At 34.4% G+C, this 12,744-nt stretch overlaps 1 protein-coding gene across 6 annotated transcripts in view; it reads left to right on the forward strand.

Annotated features, from left to right (window-relative positions):
• The window catches only part of STXBP5 (syntaxin binding protein 5), a 117,434-nt gene that overhangs the window by 36,233 nt on the left and 68,457 nt on the right, over window positions 1-12,744 (forward strand). For all 6 annotated transcript variants that reach the window (XM_042795723.1, XM_042795725.1, XM_042795727.1 and 3 more), the window contains exons 5-7: window positions 7,258-7,392; window positions 8,501-8,564; window positions 12,080-12,163. In XM_042795723.1, the coding sequence (XP_042651657.1) occupies window positions 7,258-7,392; window positions 8,501-8,564; window positions 12,080-12,163 (283 nt within the window). The remainder of the gene's footprint in view (window positions 1-7,257; window positions 7,393-8,500; window positions 8,565-12,079; window positions 12,164-12,744) is intronic.

Consider the following 12,744-nt stretch of genomic DNA (forward strand, 5'->3'; position numbering starts at 1 on the left):
CAGACTAACTTGATTTTTTTTTTTTTTTTTTTTAAAGTGGGGGATGACAAATTTGAATCTCCTTTGCTGCAAACCAAACCCCAAATCAGTCAGCTTTATGTAGAAGTATGAAAAATTTGTTTAGATATCTAGGACTTGCATTCTTCCCAGGCTGATATTCCCCATTCTAATGCCAGAAGAAGTAGTTTACTTGCTTTGTGACTTAGCATAAAGACAAGAACCAAAATCATAGCATAAAAATAGAACTGTTTAGTGTGAGTGCTTTGCATATCGATCACTGAATGCCTTGATAGCAGTTAAATTTTTAATATGTCAACTTCTCTGCTGTGGGATTTAAATAGTTCTCCTCAGCATGAAACTGCACAATTCAGAGTTACAAAATTATGCTTTAAGCATTGCTGGCCTCGTATTCTGCTGTAAGCAGCACCTTTAGAATTGCATGTAAAACACAAATTCTGTCTACAGTAAGTGAAAAATCCCACTTGTATTTACTACTTATTAATAAACAAGACTTTTATTGTGACACATCTCACCTTGTTAGATACTGTAACTTTGTACTTGGCCCATGCATTAGCAGATATTGAGAGAATTTTTTCTTCTACCTCACTGAATTTATAAACTGACCAATTCTGCCACTTTGTGGATAGCAGAAGGACATACAGATTTTCTTGCCTGTGGGAGCAGGTGTTGGTAGACATTGTTTGTGGGTATTTGGTTGTGATTTTTTTTCTTTCCCTTTCTGTGTACCAATACCACTGTTTCAATTCCATCCTTTGTTTGAGGGCTGGCTTTTTTCCCTTTGACCTATGTGTTTTGGGGTAGGATTATAGCATAACTAACAGAAGAATTACAGATACATATCCAAACAATACTTCTGAGAAGTTAAATATTTGGAGTCTTTGCAGAGTCAATGATATACCAAGTACAAGTCTAATGTGCAACAAAACTAAGTTTTTCTCACATAATTAAGGTTTTTTACATTTTTTAAACTGGCTTTCTTCTTGAGAGTGGAAAGATCACTGGGTCTGCTTGCCTTGATGGTGTCTTATATAGCCTTCTTTTACCTGGTGGGCTTAAATATGTTACTCAGTGGTTATCCACTAGATTATGTAATTAGGAGTTTTATCTTGTTTTAGGAAGTTAGCATGAGAAAATGAACTTCTTGACTGTCTGGATTTGCTGCACACGTGAATGTCTTTTTCATGCAAGATCAGATTCCCAAGAAAAACATTTTCTCGAGGCTGTACATGCGCTCAGTCCCATGTGTCAGTGCAATTGATGGAGCTGCAGTTGCATCAGTTGCCTTCTACTGCATTTGGTACTCAGGCAGAACCAAAGTGCTAAGTCCTGAGATTTCAGGTTTCTAAGACTGTTGTCTTAGAAAAATTTGTCTAGACAAATCATTGTCCTGTTAGCCATTTTCCTTGCACACTGACTTTCACAGTGGTATGAAGCACATAATGGCCAACTACCATGTTCTTGTGCAGAATTCAACCTCTAGTCCTCAGACTTCTCCATCAGCGGTGGGTACAATTCTTCTGTCTCCCATGGGAGAGCTACATCTTGGACATAGCCGTTTTTTTTTTTTTTTAAGTTGTGGTGTGTGACTTTCCCAGATGAAATGTTCAGCCTGAACTGCAAGCTACCCAAGTGTCTTCTGATGCCAGAGATCTGGTTACTCTGAGTCATGTCAGATAAACCAACAGAAGTTCATAAATATGTAGTGCATGGGATTTTATCAGTGGTAAGAGATCCTCAAATCTTTAGGGTACCTGGTGTGAATTCCTTCAATATTGAAAAAATTTTCTTAGATTTCAAATCGGTTGACTCGAGGCATTTGTGCATTGGTCTTATGTCAGCATTACAAGCAGTGAAGCAGCCCTCTTCTGTTTGTGTATAAATATATATACAAATAAAAATGTGGAGATCCTTTCTGAGTGAAGTACAACTGAAGTTTGAAAAGCTATCTTAGAACAGAGAGGTGAAATACGACTCCAAAGAGGAAATAACATGTAAGCCATGAAATATATTCAGAACATTGTATCGTAAAAATACAATTACTTGCAGCAACCTAAAAAACCCTCTAAAATTAAGCCTTTTTTCTGTAAAATTATCTAAATGGCACTAGTATTGATCACATCGGTGGCGACAATTTTATTTCTGTTACTGGCTCTTGCTTCCCCATTACTCCATCTTGACACCACTATTGTACACCGCAACTTGGATACAGAACATAGGTACTTCTCAGCTGCCTTTAGAGGCAGCCCTTCAAATGAATGTATTTGGAGTGCTGTTATGGGATATAAATGGAATTGAAGTACCTGGTCCAATTTCTATGATATATTGCACTTATCCACATGGTCTTTTGGGAGGACAATTTGGGGATGCATTGTAGAAGAACTGTTCCTTTGCATGTACCATCTGCCCCATCAGGCCTTTTTCATACTGGTAGCTATTTTAAGCTTATTGCAGTTAGCAGATCTGAAAATAGACCCCTTGCAGCAGTCTAGTGAAATCACAACCACTGCTTACTTCCATCAGTATGTCATTCTGACACTGGCTCTTGACTTTATGCTCATTGAAGACTTGACAGGACACCATGGACATGGAGTCTAAGTTAACATAAAAATTTAACTTTTCAGGTTCTGAATTTTACATGGTGACTATCTCAGGCATGAAAGGCTGAAGATAGAGGTGTGCAGAATACAACTTCGGTAGCTTAACACTTTTCTTTTTAGAAATTTTTTATTTTGCATGTACAATAATGATCTGAGCAGCTAGTGTAATTACAGTAACTGCAGACCTATAATGATAGCTTGAGGTTCTAGAAATTGTTTTAGTGGCTTAAAAATAAAACCTGTTATCAGTGTTTGTCATTCATCACAGTATTTGTCACTGTACTTTGTTAAAGTAGTGGAAAATTCTGAAGAACATATAATACTTTGTAATGCAGTAGACGAGGGAAAGGGAAAGATTAATTTAGAAGGATATCTGTTGTCATAATAATACACTCAAGATAACTACTTGTCATTTTTACTTATTTCCCTTAAAACCCTAATTCAACTTACATATTAATTTTAAAAATTGTGTTCTTTGATATTTCTGTAATTAAATTCCTCTAGGGAATACTATCACTTGCTATAATAACTATTTTGATACACCTTGTGAAACAACCACAACTAAATTTTTCTTAACTAACTTTGACAGTTTATTAGAAAAAACACATGGTCTGAAGTTGCGAGAGGAAATCTTTTCAGTAGGTTTACAAATGGCTGTTTAAGGACTCTCCTGTCACTGCTAATACTCACCTGTAAGCAATAGCACAAATTATATTTTGAGTACAATAAGAACAATAAATAATTTGTTAAGGCTTTTCTTTTATCCATATTTTCCATTGTTAGTGTATGACTGGGTTTTCTGTATATGATTTTGTTTTCATGAACTACTGGTTCAGGTCTTACAAATTCATTTCACATGAAAGAAACTTCTTATGGCTTACTTTGGGAGTGACAGAAGCAGTGGCTTTGAAAATATATATACAGTGAGGAGGAAGATTTTGTGCTTATGGAAAAGTACAGCTACAGAAGAGTTTAGAACTACCTTGACTGTTTTGGGGTTGAATAACAGTACCTCATTTTTAGCAGTGATGTTAGCATATATTGAAATCATTACGTAGATTTGAAATTTAAAAAAAATAATCTCTTTAAAGCACTGTTTTTTTCTGTAAAGGGATTATTTTCTTTGTACAGGTATGGGGAAGTGAAATATTTGGAATAAAGTGCTGTACACAATACTTGCATCATTCTAAAAGTTCAATCCGCTTCACAAAATGTACTATACTTACTGAGGTAGCTGAAATTTCCTTGAAGATAACATGAGGAATCTGTTGTGCCATGAAAGAGCTGCCTGCAAATACTACTTTGTGATCACTGGCTCAGACAGTCCCAGTCTGCCTATTTAGATGCACAAAACTGGTCTACTTTTTATATATGCTTCTGTTCCAGTACTTTTGGCCAGAATGTCTTGATACAGGAGAAGAGTTTGATCCTCTGCTTTTGACTGATACATTGTTTGCAAGCAATTGGGGTTTGTGTGCAAGAAAGACTTGAAAAAAATTTTTACTTGAGTATACCTGTGGTCTTTTCGAACTGTTCCCAAAAATTTATTTTCCACATTTATGTACATATTCATTTGTAAGTAGAAAGAGGGGGGGAAGAATGCTTGAGTGATAGAAATGGCCAGAGCACTATATGACAACTTCCACTTCTGTTGATCTTAAACCATGTTATGGATGGAGCATATTATTCTAATCTTGTGGTGGTATAAAGATACATTTCTGAAGGAAAAATCTGCATTTTTCAGAAAAAAAATATGCTGTCCTTGGTCAAGTGTTAAATAAGGAATTATTGCCTCACCACTGAGAAGACATCAACCTTTTGTTTCCATCTTCCAAAACAAATTTGAATCCCTTTAATCCTCAATTTTCAACAGAGCAAGTGAGGCCACCAAATGTAGCCTGTATGTTGACATGCTAATATGTTGTCAGTGGTCCTTCACATGGTCATGGCTTCACTGAATTTTATTTAAGAGGACTGTAACATTTTCAGTGTTTAAATCTACATATTTTAAGGTGAAGCGTTAATCATTGAAGAGAGGGAAGCTCAGTACATGGGCTTTAATATTGGAGATGTTATTCTGTAAATTGCTAAAATAAATGCAGTTATCTGTAATTAATTCAGAAATTCAATTATATTTGTCTAAAAGTTGGACGACTCACTTTTTCTACTCAGAAAATAAAGAAATACCAAATAAAATTATTTGTAGATAGAGTAACGTTTACCACATTCAAGGTGAAATGGTAATTCTTTCATTATAGTCGGATCAGCATGACAATTTCCTTTTGGATTTAGCTAGTCATCAGTTGTTCTGTGAAACATAAAATCTATAAGAATTTTTTTTTAGGTTATATAGAAATCATACAAGATTTTTTTTTTCTGATTTTAAAAGACTGGTAAAAGCACACTTTGAAAGATAATATTAAGAACGCTATTTTATATATGCTTATACTTAACAATTTTGAAGTCTCTTCAACGTCCTGTTTTTGAGAGTTTGTAAACATTTTGTGAAGTTACTTGTTCAACTCTCAGTATGGAATCATTTCATTGCTTGCTAACTCTTGACAAAATTAATCTCACCTTCATAGTAAATTGAATATGGCTGCATATTCAAGAAGAATATCAAGAATATTGGGGAGTTGGACACTTCTTTGCAATAGCAAAAGCACAGTATTTAAAGTTGCAGCCTCAACTTATATTTTTGCCCCTCTTTAAGTGAAAGGAAATAGGTTGTTTTTTGTAATGAAAATGTTTAACAGTAATTGACAATATTAACTCACAGATCAAGACAGATAGGCCCATGACCCTACTCCTGAATATTATTTCTGGCTTCTAGGCCATGTTTCTAGTTCCAACTAATCTGGCTTCTAGGCCATGTTTCTAGTTCCAACTAATCTGGCTTCTAGCTGCTTCTGGGATGTGGAGTCCTGGTACAAAAAGAAACTATGGTGTTGATGAGTGGTGAGGGTTTATATTTTCATGCTTCATCTCTTTCCCCTTCCCCATGACCTGCTTGTAGTGGGAGAGCTCTGTTATTTGACAGTAATGTTTTGGGGTCTGCCTAGAAATTACATCTACAGATGTATGTGACAGCTTCCAATAAAATATTTTTTTTCAAGGACAGTGGTGAAATTCAAGTCTTTAACCTGTGGTGTTTGGAGATTACTGTGCTTAGCAAAAATTATTACAACCTCTAAGTTCAGTGAGTTAGAAGAGCATTTTAAATCTTGTATATGGTCCTTTTTTGTGAAACATCGATGAAAAAAGTACAGCCTTTTGCCTTAAGTATTCAAGCATAAGAAATCAAGGAAGTTAGAAAACAGACAAATTTAAAGATTGGCTTGAGCAAACTGCATTCCCTAACTAAAAAGAAATTAGTGATATGAAAAGTGAAGTGGCACACTTTTGATCCAGGTAATATTACTGCAGAAGACTTAACTTTTGAAACCTGTAATACAAATTAACGTCTTTTCAGCCAATAACAATTTTCTTCATTGCTGCTGTTAGCATTTGTGGACGTTAAATGTGTATATAGAGCATCTAATGCAAAGATCTAAAGCTGTTCTTTGCATAAATAATTAACAGGCTTGTGAAGTGGTGCATGTATTCAACAAGAAAGGAACCCAACTGGGCGAAAACAAGAACAAAAAAATTCTTTTAAGCTAGGGATTAGAGCTGACAGAGCACATTTACATTGAATAATTATTTTACTTTATCTCTGAAACCCCAAGTTTGATAGTCCAAGTAGTTTGGCAATTTCTTTCAATATTGGACTCTGTCAGATTAAAATGGTTTAGAGTTTACAGTTTCTAGACTCTAATTTCAAGTTAGTATTTCTGTTGTATAGAAAAATTAGATGCTTTAGAAGCTTCAGTTCCTACAGACATTGTTTACTATTTCATCAAAATTGATAAGTAAATAATAAGCAGGACTCGAGCACAGAAATAACCAAGTTTTCAAATACTAATATTTGTGCTGGAGCTGTGGTCAAAGAAGAGTTCTCTGCTTGTACAGTCATTAATTTTTGAGTTTTGTTCAGGTACTTCCTTCTAGCAGAAGAGAAAACTAAGGCAGAAAATTAAAACATAGTTTAAGTAAAATAATAGCCCCAAATTTAAACTACTTATTTTAAAATTACTTTTATAATTGTTTAGGTTTGCTTTTTAGGGAATACTTTGGGTTACATGCAAATTTACATTTGTTATACTTTTTCTGCCTTTGTCTCCTCACTTGAAATCAGTTCAATCTGCATAAGGTAACTTCTAGAATTCTTTTGTTCTTGTAATTAGATAGATTTCAAAGGGAAATTTATAGGTTGTTACACATGAGTACTGTGTTTTAAGCTTCAAATTACAGCTATCTTAAGCAAATACATTCAGTAGGATAATTTTCAAAGGTGGCTGTGTGATTATTATCTGAATGAGTAATAGTTTTAGAATACCTTAGTTTCTATTTTTTAAGTTTTTATATTGTCTGTGCATCTCTTGTCATGTACTGGTTTTGCTACTTTTGTTTATTTGTAACTTGTCTTATTTCTTTCTGTTTGCCTGTTACCTTCTACCTTTTGCCAACATAGACCTTGAATAGTAGGATATGTAAAAGACTTTTCTTTAATTCCCTTTTTGGTGGCTTTGTCTTTCAGGATAACATTTTGTCATCTGCCTTTCCAAAGTAAATGGCTATACGTGGGCACTGAAAGAGGAAACATTCACATTGTCAATGTGGAATCATTTACTCTCTCAGGCTATGTCATCATGTGGAATAAAGCCATTGAACTGTGAGTTTAATCAAGTATTATATGTGAAGGGGAGGGAACAGAAGTGTCCCAGATATTAACATCAGTTGCAGGAATGTCATTGTTACCTAGAGCAGCCTTTATATTAGTCTCACTACACCAAATACATGATCAAAGTACATAGTCACGTAAATACTTTTTATTCTTATAAATGTGAAGTGTTAATGTTAATATATGTGTTTTTGTCTCCAACTATTTTATCACAGTGTTTGGAATAGACATAAAAATAGATATAAAAATTATTATCTGTGATGATAAAGAAGTAGAAAAACAATATGCATTACAACATGATGAGGCTGGTACTTAAGCAGGCATGTTACTTCTACTGTTTTGAGGTTAAAGTCCAAAGTACAAAGATGTATATTGTAAGAGAGCTAATGCATGCTGAGTATAAAATTACTGGCTGAAAAGGTAAATTCATAAGCCTGTTCCAAGAGTGAGGTATATTTTACAGCTGTTGTCGTTGCTCCTCCTTTTTTTAATAATAAATTTGTGTATGCAAATGTACTGTTTTGTCTGTGAAAACATATAGTTGTGTACTGCTGATCCTATACTGTTGTTTTGTTCCCAGAATGTTATATCTATCTACAAAGCATACAGGAAATCCGTCACTTGCCAAAGACTTTTGAAACACATAGTTCTTCATTAGGCCATCTTCTTCAACAGCAAGAAGGCAACATAAAGTCTTAACTCTGTGTTGTTTTTAACAGCACACAGCTTGGGCAGTTTATTAATAATGGCAAGACCTGTCTTCCAGCATAAAAATAAACATTTTATCCAACTGTGTCAAGTCTGTAACAACAAACATTAAGATAGATACTGTAAAGCTAATGGCAGGTTTTTTTCCTGTGTTGTGCATAAGCAGTAAATCAGTTTTTCCTTCTTATGAAAAGACAGAAACCTAGTGCCTAAAACCAGACAGAAAATGTTTGAGCTTCAAGATAAAAGTGACTCCATTCTGAAATGTCAATAGCTTGCTTACATGGATCCTATATCTGCAGAATCTTTATTACTTGTGATCATTTTGAGATGCAGTTTTGGGCAGGGAAACTTTTTTTTTTTTTATTAAATGGAAATTTTTCTTGTTTAGGTCGTCCAAATCTCACCCAGGACCTGTTGTCCACATTAGTGACAATCCAATGGATGAAGGAAAGGTAGGATATGTTTAAAGACTATTCAGTATATTATTTCTCCAGCAAGACCTTTTATTTTTTTTTAAATATAGATACCACTGTTTTTTAAGGAAGGATTAAGTAGCTGAGGACAATGTTCAAAGCATAAAGGAAGGCTAAATGAAGATTTTTTAGGCTTTGAAAATAATATGAAACGAGGTACAGACATGACTGTGGGACATGTTACTGGAATAATTGAATGTATCTTGTAATCCGAAACATTTAAAAACACAGCTGAAAGTGCTTAATTGCAAAAATTCTTGAGAATAAAATTGAAGAACTTTACTTATGGTGGTAAAAGTTAACATATTACCAAAAAAACCCAGTCATAACCTAGGTGCAGAAATAATGGAATGGAAATTAAATAAACTTTATAATGCTCTTGGGTGTTGCTGTTTCACAACTTTAAAATGTTTATTTATATAGAATACTGTGTACTTCATCTTTAGTTTAGCTAATCCAAGGCAAAAGTTCTTACAGGATTTGAAGTCTGACATTCTCATTTAGCTAACAGCATCTAGTGATGATAGTAAATTGCTTAAAACCTAGCTGGCCTCTAGTACAACCAGATACTTCAGAAAAGTTAACTCAACCAACCTTATAAATAAGAGCAATGTATTAGACTTGTCTTTTCCCTCTTTTGAGATATTAACATAATAATCTTTTTATCTTGACAAAAAGTTTTACCATACATGTTCTTGAAGTCCTTGAAAGACAATTATTTTTGTTCTGTGACATAGCCAAAGAGAAGAACATGGTATGTGAACTCAGTGGTCATTAGTTCCTCCTATGCTATTAAAGTAAATTGAGTGTTAAAATAAACCCTGTGCTTTGACACATCTTTTATCAGGCTCATGCAAGAACAATGGAGGACCCATAACTTTAATTCACAGTGAAGGCTTCATGAATTAAGAGAAAGCAAGGAGTTCAAATGTTAGTATGCATTCTCTAGGTCACGGCAATTACTGTAGTACCAAATCATACATTCATCACTTAACTGACATTTGCAAGACAAAGTCTGTGCTTCAGGTAACAGACCTACAAGTCTTGGGATGGGATCACATGGCTCACCCTCTCTATGAAGGGTCTTCAGCTTCTTTAGCTTGTGTGCCTCGAATAGTTATTTAGCAAGTCATAGTGATCTACTGCAACTTTTCTTCAGATTCCTTGGTCCCCAATGAAGAGCAAGCAGGAGGGGATTTACTTAATTTTGCCAACTGGAATAAAGCAAAATATAGAAGAATATTTTGAAAATGGCAGTCTTGCATCTATCTTTTCCAAAAGTGTGTAGACCTCTGACAAAAGTATGGTTATAACTTAGCCAGAGAGACCTTGATGCCACTTTAAACATATTTTCCTTAATGACTTCACTCTAGATTAATCAGGCATAGTGATTGAATAGATTGATGGATAGAATTCTGAATTATTATTTTTGTCAGTCTCAGAAATATCCTAGAGTTTTGAACTTTCATTTGTGAAGAATCTTCAAGGAGAGAGAAACTAATTTTGCTTACTACTGTTGCACATATGCAGGAGAAATATTATTTTTTGTTTACTTGCTTTTCATTTGACATATTAGTGGTGGATAAAACTGAAGAGAGGTAGGATGATACTATTGTCTTAACAGTGGTTTGAATGTTTTAATAACATGTGAATTTTAAGCTTGTATCCTAGACACCTGAGGTTTCAGTCCATCAAGGAGAATTTCATGAGTAGATATTTTTTTAATTGGGATGAAGCTTACTGTAGAAAATCAATAACTAATGAGTTTCTATGTATAATTACGTTTGAATCACGTTCCAGAATCATGGACCCTAGAATATGCATGCAATGAAGCTGTGATAGCTTCAGAAAAGACAAATGATCTATTTATGCTAGCGTATTCCACCCCACATTTAATTATTGTCAAATAAAGTTTAAGAACTACTCTCTTTATCAATCAGGCTATTAATCAGTGTTTCAGAATCTGACCTTACGCTCCTTTTCTTTCTCATAAGAAAAATACTGCTGGAAAAAAAAAAGTGCAGTTACAAGAACCTCCAGTGTACTCACTTTTAAAAAAATTGTTTATGCTGTTAACCTTCTAATCACTGTGATTATTCTAATGTTTAAAGTTAAAATAGAAAAACTATACAATATGGCTTATGATAAGCAAGATCATTTAAAATAACAGTATGCACGACACTAGTGAGAAAACCCCCTAATATTCACTTTTACTATATCAGATGTGTCTAATACTTTTAGGGTATTTTTTTGCTGTATAGCACTGAAATAGATCACATATTTGATCTATACACAGGTAGGAGATCTGTTATTTTTTGTACTGGAAATAACTGCACACCTTGAAAATCTTAGCATGCCGAAAAGGCTGTCCAAGCAAAATCTCTAGGTATGGCAATAGACCATATTGATTTAGATCTCTCTCCTTGGCTACAATGGCACATGTGTGAAGTTAGTGTTTTCTAACTTGTAATACAAAGGACAGCCCTGAGGGCACTTCTGTTTGCTCATAGGAAGTAGGCTGTTTCAACAGCAAGTGAATCCCAGCAGACAACGGCTACTTTTTTGTACATTCGTTGTGGGGAAAAAAAAAGTGATAGTGAGGTGTGCTACTTAATGCTAGGAGCTACTTCTTCTGTAGCAACATTGCTCAAAGGAGGGATCTCACAGTAGATCCAACAACTATGAAAGATGAAGCTGCATTGTCATCTATATAACAAGTGCCAAGACTGTTACTACTGTTTTATGTTGGCCTTGTTTTCTTTTCATTAAAAGAAGTGTCACTTAAGATAGAGATAAGGAGAGCAAAACACTTAAGTACTGAAAAATGTTAGACCAATTTTTGAGCAATTTGAATTGTTGCTCTCTGCAGAAATGGTTTAATATTGCTTCTAGCAAAAAAAGATTATTTGAGAAATTATCTTGTTTGATTTCTTTCTAGCTTTCCTCTTCTGAACAGCTAAGGTTCTTGGTGTTCCTTTAGCCAGTTGTCTCAATTGTGATTGACACCTGGAGAAAGCTTGTATTACCTAGTTTCTTTATAGACTATGAGTGGTTACCTCAAACTTCAGGAAGGATAGTATGTTCTTACAGCAAATCTAAGCAGAACAAATTCCAGTGAGGATAATGCCCAATAAGTTCTCTTTTCCCACCCTACCATTTCACTCAGGAAGGAATACACTTCAAGTTTAATGTTGACCTTACTGGAACTCAAAGGGATTTTCAAGGACTCTTCAGAAGCATGCACTTTTTTTTTTTTTTTTTTTTTTTTACATGAATGTCAGTTGTATTAACTGGAAGTTTAAGAAGATTACAGATACAAAGTAAAATTCTCTAACATCGAGGTCTTCACTTCTTGCTAATTTTTGTGTTCATGGCTACTTGCAGTTACTACATGTGTTATGCTGCATCTCTTTGGGGCAAGAACTACAGGCATTGCGAGTGCTATTATTTTGCTTATACTTATAAAGACTTAATATATCTCCTTATTATTGCAGCTTCTGATTGGCTTTGAGTCTGGAATAGTGGTATTATGGGATCTGAAGTCAAAGAAGGCAGATTACAGATACACACATGATGAGGTAATGCAGATGAAAAATGTTATTTACTATTCTAACACCGATTTTTTTATTACTTTTTCATTTTTTTTCTTCCTTCTCTCACCAGTAGATCAATAAATAGGTCTCTCTGAAATTGCAGGTACTTGAAGTTTTCTCTGAGAGCCATAGAATTTGAATAATAGAAACTTCAGACCGAATAAATGCACTGCGTTTAAGTTCATGAAGCAATGAATGATGGCAGGGATTGACTGTCTTTACTAATTTCAGGGTCTGGGAGGAGAAGCTTTCAGATCTTTTTTATTGAGTAGTATGACCTTCACCTGTGGTAAGAGCTTCAGTCTAAAGTTGAAAAAAGATGGTTTAACAATTTCTGTAATTTGGAATCTCTCGCATACTCTGAAAAGTGAGGGGGGGGAGGAAAAGAAACTACTAAATAGTCTTACTAGGACATTTCTATAAACACCTTCTCTTTGTAGGATGAGATCAAGGTTTGAAATAAAACTGGGAAAGGTTTAAAAAAAAATAGTGACATTGAATGACATGTTATTTCCTTAAAACTCGCTTCTTGACAGAATGTAGGCTTTTTGAAAGACTGAGATCAA

Source organism: Tyto alba, unplaced genomic scaffold (genome assembly GCF_018691265.1).
Source record: "Tyto alba isolate M040663 unplaced genomic scaffold, T.alba_DEE_v4.0 Super-Scaffold_22, whole genome shotgun sequence".
Classification (NCBI taxonomy): Eukaryota; Metazoa; Chordata; class Aves; order Strigiformes; family Tytonidae; genus Tyto; species Tyto alba.